Genomic DNA, 23,197 nt, shown 5'->3' on the forward strand with positions numbered 1-23,197 from the left:
AAAAACATCACCTTTTTATGACATGAATGTGTCATAAAAAGATTATGTGTGTGTAGCTATGTAAGCAACTATTAATAATATTTTAACATTTCATTTACCTGGTAAGATGAATGAAGACTTAGATTTAACTGGATCTCCCAAATTAAGTTTCTTCAAGCTCTGAAAGTGTATTATTTTAACCACTTAAATTTTTTCTTGCCTGTGTCCTATAATCAATTGTCTTTTTTCCTGACGTTATGCTGCCTGTGTTTATCAGCCTAACTCCTTTCCTAGTTTCTGCTTCTAACATGGATTAGGCCCCTTACTCAAAGCCTCCTGATGGTGTCCTATCATACTTAAGTGTGAATTCAAACACCTTTACCAGGTTCCACAAAGCGGGACCTCAGACCACCTTGCTGATCTCAGCCCTGACCAATCTCCCTTCCACTCGGCCTCAGCCACACTGACCTTCTTGCTTTCCTTGGACAGGCCAAACTCCGTCCTGCCTTGGGGCCTCTGAATTTACTGTCCCCTCTGACTAGAATGCATGGTCTCTCTGTCTCCTCTTTCACAAGAGAGCTTCCCTGACCACCCTCCCTCCCTCAAATAGAGTCCCAGTCTGTCACCTTCTATTCATTCACCAGGCCCCACAGGACTTACCATTACATGAAATTATGTAACATATTAATTTGTTTATCATCCATCTTCCCCCAAGAATGAGGGGAGATTTTTATTTGCCTCATCAACTTCTACACTCTTGGCTCAGTGTCTGACCAGCAGAAACAATATAGTAAACCTTTAAGAAATCATGTTAAATAAGAGTACAAGTTTATAGGCCGGGCGCGGTGGCTCACGCCTGTAATCCTAGCACTCTGGGAGCACTCAAAGTCAGGAGTTCGAGACCAGCCTGAGCAAGAGTGAGACCCCGTCTCTACTAAAATAGAAAGAAATTAACTGGACAACTAAAAATATATAGAAAAAATTAGCCGGGCATGGTGGTGCATGCCTATAGTCCCAGCTACTCAGGAGGCTGAGCCCAGGAGTTTGAGGTTGCTGTGAGCTAGGGTGACGCCATGGCACTCTAGCCAGGGTGACAGAGTGAGACTCTGTCTCAAAAAAAAAAAAAAAAAAAGAGTATAAATTTATAGAAGAACCCAAGGAGGTAGGTGTAAGGCTAATTAGATGATGTGATAGCTATTAGGGTGCTCAGAGCCCTCCTCCCTCTCTTGCTCTTTTATATTCTTAATTCTATTCTCTTGCCTTTTACTTCTCTTTGCTCCCCCCCCAAACAGGCAACTACTATTCTAAATCTTGTGTTTTTCATTTCCTTGCTTTAAAAAAATGCTACATTTATCACATAAATATACCAAAATAATATATTTAGAATTACTCTATAAATATTTCATATGCTTTACAACTTTCTTCAATTTTTTTTTTCACTCAATATTGTTGGCAAAAATTCATCCATGTTATTGCCTGTAACTACAGCTCATTCATTTTCATTTTCAGTGTGGTATAATTCTATTGCGGGAATATACCGGAGTTGATTTACTCTTTTGTATGCAAATATTTTGGTTTGGATTTTTTGCCATTACAAATGCTGCTTTGAATATTCCTGAATATGACTCTTGGTACACATGTGCAAGAATTTCTCTAACGTATGTAACTAGGCATAGAATTGTAGGGTTTCACGGTATAAGCATGTTAAATTGTATAGTTAATGCCAAATTATTTTCCAAAGTAAAGTACAGTACCCTTTTATGTTCCCCTTAGCAGAGGATCAGAGTTTTAGGTGTTTCCTGAAAAAGTACAGAGTTGGTTTTAATAAGTATTTTAAAAACCTAATCTAACATTCTTTGTCTTTTGACTGGTGAGTTCTATCCATTTACATTTACTGTGATTAACCAATCTATTTGTACATCTTTACCAATTTATGCAGTCAACTTTCTTTCTTGCATCTCAGACATTCCTTTTGGGATAACTTTCCTTCTTTTTGAAGTACATCCTTTAGTTAAAAGCTTCATTGGTGGTAATTCTCTTGGTTTTTGTTTATAAGAAAATTTCTTTATCTCATGAGTATATTCTGTACTTAGAGTTCCATACAAATAGTAATAAAATACCCGGAATAGGAATGGCATTTCTACTACAATGTCCTTTAGGCACCAAGAGAGGAAGAGTAAAACAAGCAGTTATTTGCCAAGTAACCAACCACGTCCCAGGTTTGGGTCCACACTATTGGAGGTAGGCACGCTCAGCAAACACAAGCCAGCATTCCTGATCTCCAGCAGCTTTGAGTAGCATTGGAAAAAAAAAAGTCACATGATCACAAGAAACATAAGTAGAGAGTGAAAGGCTTCATGTAAAGGCTGACTTGGGTGGCTTAAGAAGTGCTGTGGGAAAAGGGAAAAAAAAAAAAAAAAGAAGTGCTGTGGGAGTTCAGAGCAGGAAGTGTCTAAAGAAAGCTGGATCACAGTCAGGTCTTGTCGCAGAAGCTCCTGAATTACATTTCCACACAACACTGATTATGTGGCCAAACCACACCTTTACCTTGAATTTAAGAAAAGCCAGAGTACATTTTCTTCAGAGAGAGTACTATGGTTTAATCTTAATCCTGAATTGGGCACTAGGTAGATAAGAGCAATACTAACACAAATGTTCTTAAAGGCTAAATTAGAGAATAAGCAATTATATAAAATGCCAAACACAAATGTCTAGAATGGCAGGCTGAATATGCCTCTGCATTATAGTTTAGGTACCAGCTCCTTTTGTGAATGGGGGGCATTCCTGCATGGCTTTGTAAACCAAAACAAGACAGTGCAGGTTGTACAAGGGCTGGGCTGAAAGCCTCAGGTATTTCTTTTAACTAATTTTTTTGAAAGGTTAATAGCTGGAAGAGTTCTTATATGACACATCTTAAGTAGACTATGTGAAAGAAGTATATGTTATTTGTGACATTAATTTCTAATCCATGGTACAATGAGTCACTTATTCACCAGAGAAGAATCTAGCCCATTTGAAAAATGAAACTTTCTGAATATTAACTCTATCCTCAAGAGGAAGTGATAACTGGAATACAAAATGGTTTAGTATAGAAATAAGATTAAAATGCTCATTTTGACTAGAGTAAGGAAAGAGATTTACTTTCATAATTTATGAATTGTTACTTTCTGGTCATCTACCTTCCACTCTAGAGAGATTAAATACACAGAATGTCCTTCTTGAAAAAATTTTTTCTTATCTTTCTAGAGCTTGTCCTGTATGCGGTAAAGAAGAAAAGCACAATCATGAAGGTTTGTTCTGCTGAGTCAAAATTCAATTTCTTTTTTGCCACCTTCAACTGCTTGCCTAGCAGGTGAAAGCAAGCAAGGAACAAGGACTGGAGAAACACCTCTGAATTTCTGGGACTCTGAGATCTCACACTTTGAGACGGTGCCTGAAAGCAGGGCAGTTATATTGTCTATGCAGCTCATTCACAATAACACATTTGTCCATTCTCAGGCTCTTAGTGAAAATCCTTCAACTGTCTGGAGTCGCATATTCAATTTCCTGTATTCAAAGAACAAATATGTATATGCCCTTGGAAAGACTTTATTTTATTTTTTCCAAACTTCAACATTGTTTAAACAATACTGATAATGGAAAGATTTCCTCAACATACACATTTCAGGAATACAAGAAAGATTCTCCTTTTTGAGAAATAATAATAAAAATGAAAAAAAGAGAGAATGGTCTCCCTAAGATGTTAGTAATCTAAACTCTATTAAGAGTGTTCCCCAGGCAACTGGTTAGTAGTAAGAAAATGGTTTAATTGGTTATATTCATTTCTTTACCTGTCTTCATATACAAAGATGAGTATTACTACTATGTAATTCAATTATAGAACTTTATTGAGTACTTTTCAAGTACCAATTCGTTTACTTCCCACAACAATCCCATAAGGTAGGTACTGTTATTTTCTCCATTTTAACAGAGAAGAAACCCAGGATACAGAAAGACTAAAAAATTTACGGTAGCACAGCTTGTTAAGTAGCAAGATAAGTTTCACGTGAAGGCTCTGGTTCCAGAATCTGTCCCCTTAACCAACAACATACTATATGCCTCTTGAATGAAGCAAGGCTTTTCAAAAAATTATCTCTTTTGCCTATAGCTGAAGATGGCAGGAGTGAAAAAGGAGTATTACAAGAATACCAGAATCAATTTAAGACTTTAAAACAGTGTTGTCAAGAAGGAAGTGAGAAACAAGGGAAGAAATTCTAAAACAGGATCAATGGAGTCACTGTTTAAAGAAAAGAAAGGACTTATTCTCTTGTGAGGGTGTGAACTACTTATTCACAAATACCTGGTGAAATATATAACACACACACACACACACACACACACTCTCTCTCTCTCTCTCTCTCACAAGATAAACAAATGAAACATTAGAAAGAACACTGGGTATATAATATTTTAAATAATGCTATGTTCCCGGACCCTTCCAACTTAACATCCGGCCTCAAGAACATGACAGTGTTTTCTTAAGAGAAACGGCCACTGTCAGGTGTATGATATGATGAGCAGCAGCGGGAGGGAGGCACATGGTGGTGATGGTGATGATGAAATATTTAGGCTATTTAGTTTTTAAATAATCCTCAAACTGAACAGGCTCTTCCCGGAATTATATCTAATATCTAATTTTTAAACTTGTTATTCCCTAGGATCAGCCAGGGGAAGAAAGGTGAAGGTAATCAGCCCCCAAGGTAAGAAAAATCTAATAAAGGGCTGAAAAAATATGCTACACCGTTCTTTTATCTATTTACATCTTTCTTTCAAACCCTACTTTGATTTTCTGATTTGGAAAACTGAAAAACAAATCCTTTTTACCGTTTTTAAAAAAATGAATGGACGAGCTGAATCAAGAATGGAGAATGGAGATAAACAGAGACCACACAAATTTGCCTATAATGAGTATATATTACTTTGATAATGGAAGTAAACATCTTAAAAGTACATCATCATTACCAATTACTATTTAGTGAGCATAACATATGTGATGCCTTCTTTCTTCCCTCAAGGTGCTTGTTGTCTAATGAAAAGAGTAAATTATGGTATTTTGTGGCTGTTTACATTACATAACCCTCATTAGGGTTTAGTCATATAATGACCACATGTGAGGTATATAATTTGCCAACTCCAGCAGAAGCTGGATTATGGGGATGAAAAAGGAGAAACAGAAAGACAGGTGGCTAATTAGATAGAACATAGCCATGTTATTGGCACTTTAGGCCCGATAAGGTAAAGCATTTGTCATTTAAGTTGTGATGAAAAGAAGTATTTTTTTCAAAAAAGGCTCTGTTTGTAAATGGGGGAAAAAAGTCATTTTGTGATAGATTCATCTTAATTACAATTGGGTTAAACTTTATGCCATTAGAAAATTAGTGAGATGCCTTATGCAGACTCATATGATCTGTTCAATTTTGAATGGAAATGTTAACTATATCAGGAGAAATGGCTATACATTTTCAATATGGCTGCCAGTAAAAATAGTAACGATTACATCAGTAGGGTGTGCTACGTCCTGAGCACGTGTCAGGACATGTCCACAGCAGGACACCATAAAGACAGTAATGACCAGAGACACATGATTTCAAGGAATATTGTTTTATATTTCTTGGTGTTTTTCAGAAAGTAAATTTCATATCAGGCTTTGACATGGACATGTTTTTCCCTATTTTTCTCTGGATCTACATTTAACAGTCTCCAGTTTCTGTCCCCTCTTTCCTGTCCTCATTCAGCCCCTCATCACATATTTTTCTCACAACAGCCTCCACACTGGTTTCCCTTCCAGCAATTTTTTAATTCATGTCAAATCCTCCCTACCAATCCACTCACCACATTGTAGCAGAGTGAGTGATCTTTTGAGACAGGTGTGATCACGACACCCTGCTCATCAGCCCACATACTTCTTGCTGTTTTGAGAACATGCTTTGTCTTTGCTCAACTCCATACCTAGAACGCACCTTTCCCCTTGTTTTGCCAGGCAAATCCTTCCTCATTCTTAAAGACCTGGCTCAAAAATCAGCTCCCCTGTGAAGCCTTCCCTGACTCTCCAGGTCTAACAATACGTTTGCCTCCTAGATTCACCAGGGTTTATTTGGCTAGGTAAGAGATACAGAGGCAACTTCACATTTATGTATCATTTATGTAACTAAAAAAATACATATGTACACATGTGTATTTTATATATACATATGCCAATAATTAATATTACTTTTAATCATATGTATAAATATATCAATCAGTAAATATACTTTAGTGTAAATTACATAAATGCTAATGAAATTAATATATTTTTAGAAATTCTTAGTTTAACACAATTTTTCTTGCTGCCTCACTGTTTTTAAGAACTATCCTTAGCTTCTAACATACCTGAGTTTGCATATGAAGAATGTTACCTGTACATTACTGGTAGATGGCTCACACTCAAAAAGCATTTGTTGATGACCTATTATTAAAGGAGCCAAGGAATCATAGTGCTGGTGGGTGCGGTAAGCATTCGTTCTTAGTCTATTCAACATTTCCACGAGATTCTAAAACCTTTTGCTTTCAACGTATGTGGAACACTTAAGGGAAAAAGCATTGTACCTCATAAAACATGTTATCAGAGATCACTGAATAGATCTGTGCACCTCTGAAAGGAACCAACAGCACATGTTTCTACCTATATAGTGGCTCTGCTACCTTAGGGGGCCTCTTAGATCAATGAAGGGCCTGTCATTGGTTGTCTACCCAATAGCCAACCCCCCTTTTCCTGGCTAGCATAACCTGATTTTCTTTGGGTAGCAACATGTTTATCTACAGCATGACTGGTCTATGGGTAGGCATGTGATCCAGTTCTGGGTAATGAAAACTATGTGGAAGTCTGAAGAGAGCTTCTGGAAAAGATTGTCTTCCCTGATCAGAGACAACAAAACCCTTTTTGGCCCTTGTTTCCTTACTCACTGCTTGGAACACTGTTGTATGAGGATGTGATGCTTGAAGCTGCAGCAGTGATCTTGAGGCCCCAAGGCAAGACACGATTAACTCACCCAGGAGGAAAGAATGGAATTTTTCCAATATTTGGTTAGAGGAATTGAGATGACACCACTGAGCAATTGCACCAATTGCAGAATTATCTATCTCCAGACTTCCTATGTCAGATTTAAAAATTCCTATCACTCAAGACATTTTTGAATGGATATCCTGTACTTGTAACTAAATATATACTGATACGATTGGATCAAAAAAAAAAAATCTGAGCATTCCAGCTTTGGCGATTACTAGTAATAAAGTTGAAAAATTGAAAGTGAAGCAGAATTGCTCAGGGAAGGAGAAGCCAGTGAGTGACATTTTGTCATGTTTTTATTGCCATGGCACAGAGATGTGAGGGGACAAGTAGGGATGAGGGCTGATACTCAGAGGGGACCCCGGGCAAAGCAGATGAATCAGACACCTCCACAGGGAGATGAAAGTTACAGTCACAGACCTGAGTCAGATGCGAGAAAGGGCTGAAGCCTGAACATTTAGGATGCTTTATGGCGAGCAGGAGGAGCAGAAAGGTCTGGCAAAGGTGATGGCCACAGGCACTCAGAAGACACTAAACAGAGAGCTCACCCATCTCCTGTTAAGAGGAGAGCAGGAGTGCAAGTGAAACCCTTTTGGAGAACGATTTGCATTATCTATTAAATTTTAAAATGTGTATATTCTTTGTCCTTTGTCCTGGTAATACCATTTCTTAAAAACTTACCCTACAAAAATATTAGTATTTGGGTGGAAAGATATAAGCCCAAAGAAGTTCACCACAGCCAAAAAATGAGAAACCACTCCGATGTTCATCCTAGAAGACTGGGTGAGAATATTATGGACATTCACACAGTGAAGGTAAGAAAAAAGATAGAATAGGCTATCTGTTAGCTACGAAAAATGCCTAAGATAAATTAAATGAGAAAAAGTAAACAAGAAACCCCAAACAAAAAACCTGTATATATACTATAAATGCATACTCATACTTACACTCACCTATGCCGAGGGTTACATACAAATAGAAAAAGGTATAAAAGTTCAGTCATCAAACTGTTAATAGTGGCTTTTTCTGGAAGGAAGGATTTTGAGGATTTTCCTTTTTAATTTTTTTTTAACTACCAAGAATGTTTGAATTTTTAAATAATTTTACCAATTAAAAAAAGAATGTAGATTAAAAAAATTCATTAAAGAAAGATGAGAGTTTAAAGAGGGGACATTTGTATACACATGCCACAAAGGGAATGAGGAAGAAACTGCAGAAAATGCCACTGGATTTGGTGAAATATATCCTATAAATGGTGTTGTTTCTCTCTAAAAAAATTGTCTCCTGATATCAACTTTCTAAAAATAAAATTACAGAGTAAATGCATGCTATAACTATTGGGTATTTGAAGCAATTGATGAATATCTTATTTTTCTAAAATATTATAGGACTAATACTTGACAACTACAATAAAAAACTGAGAAAATTTAATGCCTATAAAAACACGAGTAGAGAAATTACAAATGAAAAAGAAACTGATGGGCCACATGCAGCAACTCATGCCTGTAATCCCAGCACTTTGGGAGGCCAAGGTGGGTGCATTGCTTGAGCCCAGGAGTTCAAGATCAGCCTGGACAACGCCAGGTGTGGTGATGCACACTTACAGTACCCGTGTGCTCCCCAAATAAAAAAGAAAGAAAAGAAAAAGAAACTGATGGAAAACACAAATGCTTGTATTGGAGGTACAATAGCAGCAACTTGGCATTTAAAAGTAGTATTTCAGTCTCACATCCTAAAATCAAGGAGTCCTTATAGAAATAGAATAATAAATACAAAGAAAAGATAAAGGTAATATTTATTTTATTTCCACTTGTGTAAAATGACTAAGGTCATATTCGAAAGAGCTTTTTTCACTTCAAAATGTATTATTTACTCAATCTTGTCAATATAGCAATCTTAAATATTTTGCCATATTTTTGACCTCTACTTGCCATTAAAAGGCATGACGGTGGCCAATTTATGTTTGAGTATAAGAACATGTGTTTCTTTTTCTCTAGACTTTAACACTTTTAAATTCACAATGGACTATTTGTGGCTTTCCCTACTACAGTATCTTTGAATGTATACCCATTAAAAACTACGGTGGCCAGATAGAATAAGTAGCTTTATATAACATACATAATTCTGGAAAAGCTTTTAAAAATGCATTTTTTTTTTTTTTTGAGACAGAGTCTCACTTTGTTGCCCGGGCTAGAGTGAGTGCCGTGGCATCAGCCTAGCTCACAGCAACCTCAAACTCCTGGGCTTAAGCGATCCTCCTGCCTCAGCCTCCCGAGTAGCTGGGACTACAGGCATGAGCCACCATGCCCGGCTAATTTTTTTTTTTTGTATATATATTTTTAGTTGGCCAGATAATTTCTTTCTATTTTTAGTAGAGACGAGGTCTCACTCTTGCTCAGGCTGGTCTCGAACTCCTGACCTCGAGCGATCCACTCGCCTCGGCCTCCCAGAGCTAGGATTACAGGCGTGAGCCACCGCGCCCGGCCTAAAAATGCATTTTAATCTCTTAAATTATATTTTAGATGCATAGGCAGCTTTTGAAAAACTTTACCATAGGCTCATTTGCAAAATACTTAATTTTTTATTCTACACATTTGATTTTTTAAAAAATGTATGCAGTTTTCTTTAAACTATATTTTTTTGAATGTAAGATTTGTTTTCTACTCTAACTCCATTAAAAAGGTTTCCTAATTGAAATTAATAATTGATAAATTAGTCATTTAATATTTAAAATGGTTGTGATTAGCACTAGCATCTAGTGCACTCTATGACAATATCCAACCAACCGTCTAGTCATGCCTCTGGGTTAAAGCAATAAAATTTTGGTTTTCCAGAATACCATCTAAATACAAACACAAGATTTTAGCAATGGAAGCGACTAACAAAACAAGTCTGATTCCTGGTGCTGAAATATCGAGGTGGATGCAGATACAAGCTGTCGTGGCACATTTCAGGGAAGTCAATATTGAGGGAAAAACATCCCTTCCCAACCTCAGTTCCCCTCCTCCTTTCCTCAGAAGCCTCTTATTTCACCAACTATTCTACAAACACTCACTGAGCAGCTACCATATACCTGTGTGTTGCTACCTCAAGTGCTGAAACGAATAGTTTATAAATTAATCTTTTTAAAATAGAAGACAGATGCCAAACAAATGTGGACATTATCACATGAGAGCTACTATATTACGGGCAAATCAAAAGTGCATGGAGGAGGAAGTGCCTAACTTTATCCTGGAGAGTCAGGCAGACTTCAGAGAGGAAGTGGCATTTGAATTGAGACGAAGAATGACTAGGAGTTTGTTAGGCTGAGAAGGGGAAGAAAGGCAATCTAAGCAGAGAGAAAGAATGTCTAATGGCATGGAGGCACAGAATCTAATGGCATTTTGTTTCCAGAAGGAGCATGAAAGTCTGGATGGCAAGATCATGGGGTGTGTGGACGGGTTTGGTGTGAGTGGGAGAGCAGGAATGGAAAGAAAGGTTAGGATGACTACTGCATTCCAGAGCTCAGAATATACAGACTTTAATGTGCGGGTGATGGGGAGTCTCTGGCAACTTTTTCTCCTTTTTCATCTCCCCAGGCTTGCTGGTTTCCCACAGTGGTCCACACTATGTAGCCACTCCCAGAGCTCCCTTCTATAAGCCAGTCTTGTCTTTTCAGGAAAAAGAAAATCTGCTTTTCTTCCTAACTGTAGACCTGATCTTTCATCTACTCTGGAAAATGGGATTTTACAGTCAGGTAAAGAAATTTTCATAAATATATGCAAAGACTATCATTTTAGGAATTTATTTAACATTCTTGATAGCAACTTTTAAAATACTGTACAAAAGTTTTAGTTGTATTTTTTTCCGAATCTGCTTTTTCTAAACTAGTAAAAGCTCGTTTTCTGGAACTAGGTTACACACAGACTTTGGCCTATTTAACAAGGTCAGACTGTTTATTCTTGACAGAATTCTTTCCCACTGTAAAAAGGTACTTTTAAATGCCACATTCCAAAACCAGTGCCAGTAAGCCACTGAAGCATATTTTCCCACAAGAACTGATACCATGTGCAGTCCCTACCTCACTGAAATCACCCAGCGTTACATAAGGTGCGGATAGTATTTAACGTCACCGTGAAATCTAGCAACTGAAATATGCTGGCTGAGTATTCAGAAAAGTATTCAGATTCCATACATTTCAAAGCATCGGTAACCTTCAAAAAGCAATTAATCAAAATAAAAATGGGAAAGAAGAAAGGAAAAGATAGTGTTAGAAATTAAAAAAAAAAAAAAGAATTTAAGACAGCAGAAGAAAAACAAATCTTGTAACTTTGTATCAGTATCCAAACCTAGAAGTAGTAGAACTTTTTCTCCCTTATTTTGGGGTTTTTATTGCTGGGCTGTTAAATTTACAGCCCCATTTTTAGTTTCTGCCAGCCTTCAAAATAAATATATGAGCAGCGCTAAAGTAAATTCTCCTACGCTTTCCCCTTCTCTCCTTTGGATGCTTCCCTGAGACTTGAAGGTAGATTATTCCTCCACAGCCAACTGTAGAGTTTAGCATTCAAATGTATGAGGGATTTAAAAATCATCAGTATCCTCATAGATGCTGGGTACCACAATGTCACGCACCCTGTGTTTCAATCCCTAGGGAAAAGGAGAGCGGGGCAACAGGAGGAATGGGTCAGCAGCCCAAACAGCATCATTTGGAAATACATTCCAGATATTAGCAATAAAGTCCATAAAATGACAGAAAATCCAGCACTACAAAGTAATCATATAAAAAATGTTCAAGCTCAACTTTTGGAGAAACCTCTATAGAGTAACAGGAATGCATACCTAATCTTCTCAAGGGCTCAAATGAACTAAATAAAATGACTAAAGGAAACTACAATGCAGATGTTTTCAACCCTTTCCTGTGACACTACGGTTCCTCCAATGATCCCAAGAGATGTTGACTTTTAAATAAAAACGTGTCATACAGAAAATCTAAGTGTACAAGCTGGGGAGGTGCAGCAAGGTTTATGATTGTGAAGAAGGAGGGATGAAGCACAATGATTATCTGAAGGTTAGGAATGGCTGTCCAGACAGACACTCAAAGTGTAAACGTTCCTCCCTCAGAGCTCAAGTTATTATCAGGGAGTGACGCAGGCAGTTAGGAAGATTAGCTGAAAGTTGTGTCTAAAACAAATTAAAAAAAATCTTTAGATGCTTATAATTGGCACAATGACACACAAGTGGTAACATGGAAAATGTAGAGTTGGACATTCATTCATCAACTCATCTGTGAAAGCAGAAAGTTGTGAAAGCACTTGATTAAGTTCAAATAGTAAGTAAGAAACGTGAACTTGTCAGATAATAAGGAATAGGCACTTTATGCGTATGGGGGTGGCCTTTGGGTGGGAGCAGCGATGGGAGGACAGAAAGGTAGGTTGAGGCTGAACTGCAAAAAACTTTGTATGCCATGTTGTAGAGTTTGAGATTCATTCTTTAGGCCCTGGAAAATCATAAGGATTCATTCATTCATTCATTCATTCATTCACTGTATTATTTGTCAATTGCCTACCATGTGCAAAGAAGGTGCTACAGGAAATGTTAAAATACAGAGTATAAGATTTGGATTGAGGGAATAAAAATGGATATGGTCGATGTTACAGAATTTCAATAACATTATCCTTTTTCTTTTAAAAAAAAAGAGATGAGGGTCTCCTCTGCTGCCAAGGCTGGTCTCAAACTCCTGGGCTCAAGTGATCCTCCTGCCTCAGACTCCCGAGTAGCTGGGACTACAGGCCACACAACCACACCTGGCTCCATAATGTTATCTTGAATTAGAAATTTACACTATGAGATTATTAAAGCCCAAGCAAAATAAAGATACTGCCACTTTCCCTTCCTTACAAGGAACCAGCGACAGCTATAAAACACCAGAAGCTCACATATCCAAAGAATTAAAGAGAACATAAAAATCCAAATCACAAAAACATTGTTTTATATTCAATTCCAAGGACCATGTTTCATATTCCTTTGGGTATGAACATGACAGTTGGGTTAAGCAAATTTAGGGGAGATGGAATTATCTCATTAAATAGAGTTCTTCAGACAGCTCTTGACCAAGCACAGAAGGCATATTCCCAAGAATGTTAAATATAAGAGGCAACAATGTTTTTTCATCTTCTGGATCCCTGAGAAAACTTTTGCTTACAAAATCTCTCTAAAGCAGTGGTCCCCAACCTTTTTGGCACCAGGACGGGTTTCACAGAAGACAATTTTTTCATGGACTGGGGGTGTGGGGGCTGGGAGGATGGTTTCGGTATGATTCAAGTGCATTACGCTTATTGTGCACTTTATTACTATTATTATTACATTGTAATATATGATGAAATAATTATACAACTCATCATAATGCAGAATCAGTGCGAACCCTGAGCTTGTTTTCCTGAAACTAGACGGTCCCATCTGGGGGTGATGGGAGACAGTGACACCCGAAGTGTGTTGCAATTGATTTATTATGGTCTCTGTGCAGTCAAACCTTTCTGCTAATGATACTCTGCATTTGCAGCCACTGCCCAGTGCTAGCATCACAGCCTCAGCTCCACTTCAGATCATCAGGCATTAGATTTTCGTAATGAGTGTGCAACCTAGATCCCTTGCATGCACAGTTTACAGTAGGGTTCATGCTCCTATGAAATTCTAATGCCTCCGCCGGTCTGAGAAGAGGCAGAGCTCAGGTGGTGATGTGAGCGACGGGGAGTGGCTGTAAATACAGATGAAGCTTCCCTCCCTTCCAGATGCTCACCTCCTGCTGTGTGGCCCAGTTCCTAACAGGATATGGGACAGTACCCTGGCCTGGGGGTTGGAGAACGCAGCTCTAAAGCATTCGGTGTTGTCAACCTTAAGACAATGTTTGGTCTTCACACCTCAATTTGGCCTCAGCCTTCTGAGACTAGAATGGCATCATATACGGTGTGTATATGAAAAATAGGATATGAAAAACCAGGTGACAATCAGATCCCATCTATATCGTATCTTGGCAGGACATGCTGGCTGAACAGATGTATGGAGAAAGCAAGGAACACCCTGCCCTTTCTCTGAGTAAAACATCCTCCAGGCAGTAGCATTAGGGTAAAACTGTTTTCATCCAGAACTAATTTGCAACAGTGACCACTTATGAAGGAATTAGAATTAAGTGAGTCAAATGAATGACTATCTTTTATAAACAAGGAAATCAGTCATTTGATTCATTTCACAAATATATTTGGTGCAATTAGATACCCACACGCATGCACACGCACCTACAGCAGCCTTCTGTACAGGACAGAATACATTCTCTCTCTACACGGGGAAATTCTCACAGTGGTCATCAGTGTTTGCCCTCACTGGGGAGGCAGCGTTAACCTATCAGATGGTGACTCAAAGTGTGTTTTATTACCGCTGAGAATGTGCAGTGGAGGATCTGGATGGGTTTTCATGTTTGTTTTGGCTCTGGCATTTTCCACGTACCCAGCCCTGGGAATCCTAAAGAAAACGTGTCCTGTTCCCATCTCTGTGCACTGCCCCCATTGTGTTCCACTTCCCTCACTGGTGAAAGTGAAAACGAAACCGGCACAAACACTCCATTGTTAACTATGAAATATGTACTGGCAACTGGAAGTTTTAACAAAACAGACCTGGTTGTGTCATGGTAAGATGTTGAGCGGGGAAGGAGTCACAGGAGCCTTTCCTGCTTCAGAGGTGTGTCCTCCACTTTCGCGGAGGTGCTGAGGCGACAGGGCTTTGGGTTTTTTCCATTATACTCATGTAATGCTCTTGGTTTGATTTATTCAGTATGCACTGGCAGCGTCTGGAGGCTTCTGTGGGAGCAACTCGGCTGCCCAAGCAGAGGCACAAACCCTGCCAGGTCTCCATAGTAAATACAACATGCACGAAGAGGAAACAAGCATAAACAATTTATTTTCTCCTGTAAAAGATGACATTGTTCTCCGGTTTCTGGTCCTACTCCACTTTGTCACTTGGTGGTGCCAACTGGGTGCCATACAATGAGCTATTCCAAACACATACACAGAGAACAAGCACGGACTGCATGATACGCACATCCATAGGGCCCGCATCCAGGTGGGCTCTAGGAGGAGGTTGCTGCTGACCTTGTTAAGCATCCTACATCCTGACATTGGTGAGCAGGGAGGGCTTCCCTGAACCCCAGCCTAGGCAGGCTCCTGAGTTATATCGCCCCATAGAACCATACCCTTTCCTTTATTGTACTTATCTCACTTTCTAACTATACAATTCTTTGTGTGGCTATTTGGTTCAGCTCTATCTCCCCATTTTTTCTTGTAAGCTCTTTGTGAGCGTGGATCTTGCCCATTTCTGTTCACCACCATCCCTCAGGTTCACTGACAGTGCCTGGCACACGGAAAGCAATCAGTAATTATTTGTTGACTGAAAGCCACAACTCCATTTCATTATTTTTCTCCTCTAGACTTATCCAAAAGTTTCTGAATCCACAGGGTTCCTTAAGTGTTTTCTATAATAAATGCTGTCAACATTGAGGTTAGAGTAGGGAACCATCTATTTTCAGAAGTGTAAGAAGGGGACGTAAGCAATCCGATTTTTGTAAACTTAATAGTATTAAATAAATTAATAAAGCAGTTTTGGAAATCTTACCAGTTCCAAATTAAAAAAAAAACCTCCAAATGAATTTCTGTACTCTGTACAGCTGTCTGATAAAAGTCTTCCCATGTTTACCATTTACTTGTTTTTTGGTGATTTGTACAGAATAAAAGATGTTTTCAGAACATGTATATCTTTTAATAGGGAAGATATGGAAAAAAGACCTTTGGAGAAGGGAGAACATAATTTACTTAGTGAGAATTTTATTAAATCACTAAAAGATAGGAGAGTTTTCCCACTCTTTCATTATAGTACAAAATGGAATTTTTCTCTAAACTTTTTGGGTTAGGCACAGGCTAAGGAAAAATGCTTAGTGATTCGCATTAAATGATTGTATAAAGGCCCTAAAAACACACTGAAAAGTCACTGTAAGACTGTTCAGTGCAGAGAAGAAATTGGTTCAGTGCAGGAGCTGAAATTACTGAGGTACCAAAAGGAATGATGTCATTTTAGGGTACAGACATCTCTTTACTCATGGATGGCTTTATGGCGACTGTCCTGGGGAGTGACAGGCTCTGACTGCCTAGGTGTTGGCAATCACGTCTGGGTATAAAAACGCCAATGCTGTCATTGCCTTGGGTGGTCCTCAAAGTAGTCTCATGTACAGTTAGTGCAACACAATGTATGCACTGTAGTGATTATGCACTTGGATGATTTTACGGGAACAGACACACATAGGAGTAAATCAAGAGAATGCTTGAGTTTTCCTAAACAATGATACACTTACAAGACGTTCAGGTGTACAAGAATGGCGGAAGAAGTTTTATTCCGAGTTCTACATATAAAAAGAGAACGAGGAGGCACCAGTTTATGCCTCAGTGTTCCTCACTGCGTCAAAATGTGGCATGAGCTAGTTGCTTTTATAATTACCATTTTAACAAGACTGAAAATATATTTTTAAAAAACGGACTCTTGAATATATGCGGAACCTCTGGATACCCTTTGTGGAACCTGAGAGTTCCAAAGAACATCATTTGGTACCCTCTGAAGCACTGGAGCTTTTGGTGGGGATTAAAGGGAAGTGGGGATCGTGTTGAGAGCCAGAATATAAATATTAGATTTCTCCAAGCCATTTGCAATCTATTTGGTGAATTCATACTTAATCTGGTCACCACTGCCTGTCTGAGTGGCAGTTTCCCCACTTTCAAAATGAGACAGTTGATAGAGTTCCAAAAACACCAAATCCAATGGCAACAGTATCACCCTGCATGCTTTATTGTTAGGTTTAGGAAAAAAATAATAAAGATTTTGTATTATAAACAAAGAAGAGAATACTGCTGCCTCCCATAGAGCTACATGATTGTCAGAGTCCTCACTGGGGCTGCTGATGATATGCCCCAGGCTCTGCTCTGAGACTGCGGTGTACAATCAGGTAGGACTGAAACTGCTGGCTGAAACCCTCACCTTGACAGACAAAAATGAGCAGCAACATACACTACATTTCACATGGGAAGGACTTAGAAACGTCGTCTTTAGAATGACTCTAAATATAATTTCAGCTAGTCATAACAGCTATTCTCTTGCATGGGCTTATCCTTCCTCTTAATAGCAGATACATGTGTATATTCTTGAAATACTTTTGCCACAGAGATTACATAACTGCACAAGTCATGATTCTTACCTATCACTTAGGTATAATGCAAAGAACCTCCTTGTAACCTGTTTTCTTTGGTTTTCCAGAAATAGTTCAATACAGATTATAGAAGTTAACTTTTTCATGGTTTCAGAGGAACTTTTCTTTTTTTTTTTTGAGGCAGAGTCTCACTCTGTTGCCCTGGCTAGAGTGAGTGCCGTGGCGTCAGCCTAGCTCACAGCAACCTCAAACTCCTGGGCTTAAGCGATCCTACTGCCTCAGCCTCCCGAGTAGCTGGGACTACAGGCATGAGCCACCATGCCCGGCTAATTTTTTCTATATATATTTTTAGTTGGCCAGATAATTTATTCTATTTTTAGTAGAGACGGGGTCTCGCTCAGGCTGGTCTCGAACTCCTGACCTGGAGCGATCCACCCGCCTCGGCCTCCCAGAGGGCTAGGATTACAGGCATGAGCCACCACGCCCGGCCTCAGAGGAACTTTTCTGATAAAAATAACCCATCTCAGGTGCTAAGTATAATGTGCCCCTCCTCTTTACATTTCCAGCTCCTTCTTGAACCACAAGGGGCCTTACATGCATGCTTATGGACATGCCCGTCTGCATGACCATTGCTCTGCCCATGTGCTTGCAAACATCTGCCCCTAGGCTTAGGGGGGAACACACAAGTGGCAGAATCTGCTGTTAGGAGGAAGGATAAGCCCATGCAGTTCCCATTTAGTCAGGGAATTCCAATGTCCTGAGTGTGGTATGGGGTGGGTTGGGAGACTCAGGGAGCATGTCTCCTTGGTACTCTGGGTTCTGTGCCCCAAGAAAGAGAAGGCCACAGCAGGGCCAACGCAAGCACCTCTAAAGCATGAGGCCCAGGGCTCCTGTTTCCTAGGCCTAATGCGTATACTGTCTCCATCCATATCTCAATTCTACAACCTTTAAAGAAATAGGTATGAATAACCTTTACTCTGTATGGGCACATGTGCATGCATGACTGTATATTGAGCAGCAAGAACCCAATACCCCCTTAAAGACACCTGAGTGTCATGCTGGAGGCAGCCCAGTGAAGTCAGGTATCTAAGGGACATTTAAGCCTTTAGATTAGTCCCTAATTTATCAGACAGGGACAAACTAAGTCATTTGGCCCTGTGTTATATGCCACCTACAGCTACAACTATAGTCCAGACTTATGACTGTCCTAAATCAGTTTCTACCAAAAAGGCCAACTTAGAATATATTCCATTTATGAAAAGAATAATATTAATATAAAGTTGTTTTCACTTAACAATCTTTATAAAATAATAAAAATCAGAGTATAAAGGCTTATGACATAAGATGCCCGGAAAACTCACCTGGCAAGAACAGCTAATTACTCAATTAATACAGAAAAGATGCCTATTCTTGAATACTGGCATACAGCATACTGGCTCATAAATTATGGAGCAGTAGTCCAGGATCTATCAGGTGATGACCTTATAATGGAAATAAATATTGCTAACTGCTCCCTCAAAGGTCTATGTTATACGTGAGAACATGAAGCTAAGAATACAACCTTTGTCAATGGTCCAAATAAATATCATATATTATGTACATACACATTTATCAACATAGATAGAAAAAAAACTGTCTAATAATCTACTCATTATTTCATTTGGAGAATGTTAATTATCTTAGAAGAATCCAACCCCTCTTCTAAAGCTTGTTCTAATACCATGTCTTCAAATAAGTAGTAGAACTACAGTAATGCCACATTCCTTTATCTCTACAGCTTTCTGTTCTGGACAGGAAGTTCAATTCATACACATAATCTGTTCATGATACAGCAGAAAAAGGATTACTGTAAACACAATGCAGAAACTATGAACCTGTGTTCAAGTCATCCTTTCACTCCTAACAGGAGCCCCAGCTATAGCATGTAGCATTCATGACTTTGAACACAGGTAGCTGCGAATGAACCAATCAGGACAAGGTACAAAATGGACTCACACATTTTAAGGTATATGGTTTTAGTAAGTCCTTCAGCTTAGTACCACCAGGGAGCTATGTAAGAATACTGAAACACATCAAATGAGACCATTAAATGTATAAAATAACTCCTTCCCTATTTTTATTATGACTCAAATGCTTATATCTACATGTTAGCATTTGTCAATTTATTCATTCAAAAATATTTCCTAAGTGTCTATCAAAATAAACAAGGCACTATGTGTTAGGGCTGAATAAGATGCAGCATCTGGCTTCAAGGAACTTACAGCCTAATAAAACTTCAAAATAACTAAAAACAAGATTAAAAACAGTATTCTGAAAGACATTAATAAGATGTTATTCTGGAAACATTGAGGCAGGCAGGAGGGATTAACTTCTGCAAGAAGTACCAGAAGGGGACATCTGAGTCAGGCTTTGAAAGATAAGTAATGTATTAGATGTCAGTTTCGAATCAGTTAACTTACAATTCCTTTAACATTCCACAAATTAAGTTGATTCTAACTTCCTGCATGACATAACCCACTAAAAAATGTGTATTTCCAGGAAGGGAGTGTAGTCTTTTCTCTTCAAGAGATACTAAAAATACATACCAGTTCAGTCTGAAAAACTGTGAGTCCAAGTTTTTATATGTCACCACGTGTATGTAAATCAATGAATCACTACATTAAATGGATTTTTTCTTTAAGTAGAAAAATATAAAACAGTAGGAAAATTTTAAAATGCAGTACCGAATAGGAAACATAACCTTTATAACTGCCATTAAATTCCAGTTATCATTCTTTCCAATAAAGTCTGAATTTGTTCTAGTGTCTTTTTCAGCTACTATCTTTTACTTATGTCACCAGAGCCAATATGGACTAGGCAGTACAAACTAGATACTGAAAAATCATGTATTTATGATTGCCTTTCCCCTTTTCTCTATGAAATAATTTATCTATGTTTTCCTGTTTGAACATTTCAACTTTCAGCAAGAATGGAATGTTAATTGATGTTACGCACAAGCGAGGCTACCATTCCTCAAATTTAATCAGCGAAAAAAAAAATCGAAACAAAAACCAACTGGGTTTCCTGTTTTTATTTATGGTTATTAGTGCTCATTTAGGGGGCTTAAAATAAAGTATCCGTCTCCAGTTACAGCTCATCCTTCCCTCAATTAATGTACCCAAGGAGACCAGTTCCTTCCATCTACTCCCCTGATGACTCTCTGGATCACAAAGCCTATTCAAGCTTCTCCCCAGGGCCTCAAAAACAACATATGCAACAGCTTCCTAGGGAAGCCTGAAGGCTACCTCACCCTTCCCATTGGGGAAATACACAGACTCAGCCGTTTCTGGTGTGATTATGTAAGAATACAGGCCTTGCTTGGCCCTGCCCGAAGCTGAGACCTAGCCTTCGACGATCAGCTCCTGCCTTCTCTTCTCGAAAGCAACAGTGTACGCTGGGCAAAGAGGAAACAAGTAGGATTTATCTTTTAACAACGGCAACATATTCCAAGGAATCCTCTATAAAAATTCTGATGCCCTAGGAAAAGTCTATAATGTTGGGAAAGAAAGCAGTCTTACAGCTCCAGGTTGTAGTACCCATATTTTAACAAGGTGGAAGGGGGGCGGTGGCAGAATACTTTTGTAAATTGGATTTTTTCCTAAGGCAAGTTAATCAGTCTCCGAGAATTTCCAACTTCTCTTTTGGATTTCTGCTTATCAGCTGAAACATTACCGGAATGCGGGGAAATAATTTTTTGTTGCATGGAATGTTAGTCTCCTTGGAGCATATACACTAAATGCCAACAGCAGCCACCCATCCCCCAAGTCATCGTGATGAATGAAGATGCTGCCAATCATTTCTCAGTAACAGGGCAGGGCTGCCCCTGGATTTGAGAACCACTTTCAGGCTAAAGATGGACTATAAGGATTCCTTTTCTTAAGGCTTAATTTACTGCATGTAATTTACTCAATATACTATATGTAAGGCATGAATTTACCGTATATGCAAAATAGGTCTTCCAAAGCCAAGGGTATTAATACCTACTTCCAGGCTGCTCTTTTTATATTTTGGGTGTAGAATTTCACAAAAATTCATCTCTGAAACAATGAAATATGAGGAGGAATAGAAGCTAACCAAAGTCAGTAGCTATATGGTTCTGCATTTTGAGTGAGACAAAGAACAGGTTAGCGTAACTATCATTCTTTGCCAGAACAGGGCTCTTAAGTTCACTCTTTCTAGGCTGGCTTGGATGGAGCCTTCACATGGCAGACGGACCTGCTCCTTCACAGGTCATCCAAGTTCACTGCAAATATAATTTCTTCTTTACAGTTGGCACCACAGCTTCCGGGGAGTGCTTTCACACACCTGCGCAGGCACTGCCTGTTTCTCAAACCAGGACGCTGCAGACAGGCCATCATTGCTAGTGCTCTCTCTTCCCCCACCTTGTGCTGTGTTCCCCAGGCACTATGTATGCAGCTCTGCAAACCGTGGTCATGGCAAAAAGCATCTGGACACTTGTTAACCGATTCTTCTCTAGTGGCTAAGATGCAACAGGCTATTTCCACAAGGGGTCCTGTCCACAAAACAAGCCCAGCCCAGATGTGTCTGCAGCTGGAAACAGAATGCTTTCCTCCCACCTACTGCTATACTAAAAAGTACAACACTCCGTCCACCAAACTGACCATGGGCAGTAATAACATTGGGCACAGAAGGGGGGCAGTTTGTCATTCAGAATATATACGTTTAGTAAAAGGACAACACTCTCTCACTCACCACTGAGGTAAGAGCCATCTGAAAACTGTAGATGCGGGCAAGGCCGAAGTCAGCCAGTTTTATTTGTCCACTGCTGGTCACCAGAATGTTCTGTGGTTTTAGATCACGGTGCACTACTCGGTGTGAATGAAGAAAATCCAGGCCTCGGAGAAGCTGGAACATCATATCCTAAATAAAAACAAAGAAGAAAAATCAATAAAAACACAAATAAAACATTTGCTGTATCTTGAATCCTCAGCACCTAGTTAGTTAAGTGCTTGGCACACAGTAGGCATTTAATAAATATTAGCCAGATAAATGAATTTGTCTCCCTTCTTGCCTCTCCACTCTCCCATTCTCAAGAACACTACAAAAAATTTCACTCTCTTCCTGCATTTTATTAATGAAAGAACTTAAAGATAGTTTTAGGTGGCACAGGAAATGTTTTGAAAGGACATATACCAAACTGGTATCAGTGGTTAATGCTGGGGAGAGACAGCAGAAGGAGGTAAGAGGGGGATACTTTTTATTTCATATACTTCTATATTGTTTAACATGCTATTTCAATAATTAAAATTTAGTTATTAATATTATTAATAGTGGTTATTAATTTCACAGCACCTAATACCAAACACCTTCCATTTAGTAATTCATTTAATCCACAGACTTGGTGTAAATAATGTCATCACACCATTTTACAGGTCAAGAAACTGATACACAGAAGTAGGTTAGATCATTAGCCCCAAGTCACAAGACTATAAGAGACAGTTTTGATTTAAACAGGAATCTGGAAAAACTGGATTCAAATTCCCAACACATTCCTTTATTAGATCAATGAATGAATGAGTATGTGAAATGAGGCAAGCCATTTAACTTCCCTGAGTCTCAGTTTCCCTGTCTGTGAAATGGGAAAGTAACAAAACCTACTTCATGGGATCATTGTTAAGCACTTAGTGCAATAGTAAGTACTCAATAAATGACAGCTATTAATACTATCATGATTAACCAGCATGGAGCACGAGGCCATTCAGAAAACAAACTAATTATCAGACCTTTTTCTAATCTTAGGTCCAATAAAATTACATACAAAATTTAAAATTCACAGTCTGAAAGTAGGAACTTGAGATATCAGCCATGATACCATGATCCTCTGAAATCTTGGGTTAGTAAGAGTGATCCATCCC

At 38.8% G+C, this 23,197-nt stretch overlaps 1 protein-coding gene across 5 annotated transcripts in view; it reads right to left on the reverse strand.

Moving 5' to 3' along the window:
* CDK6 (cyclin dependent kinase 6) overlaps window positions 1–23,197 on the reverse strand; it is a 197,762-nt gene that overhangs the window by 80,308 nt on the left and 94,257 nt on the right. For all 5 annotated transcript variants that reach the window (XM_045565172.1, XM_045565174.1, XM_045565171.1 and 2 more), the window contains exon 4: window positions 22,035–22,202. In XM_045565172.1, coding sequence (XP_045421128.1) covers window positions 22,035–22,202 — 168 coding nt within the window. The remainder of the gene's footprint in view (window positions 1–22,034; window positions 22,203–23,197) is intronic.

This window comes from Lemur catta, chromosome 11 (assembly GCF_020740605.2).
Source record: "Lemur catta isolate mLemCat1 chromosome 11, mLemCat1.pri, whole genome shotgun sequence".
In the NCBI taxonomy this organism is placed as follows: domain Eukaryota; kingdom Metazoa; phylum Chordata; class Mammalia; order Primates; family Lemuridae; genus Lemur; species Lemur catta.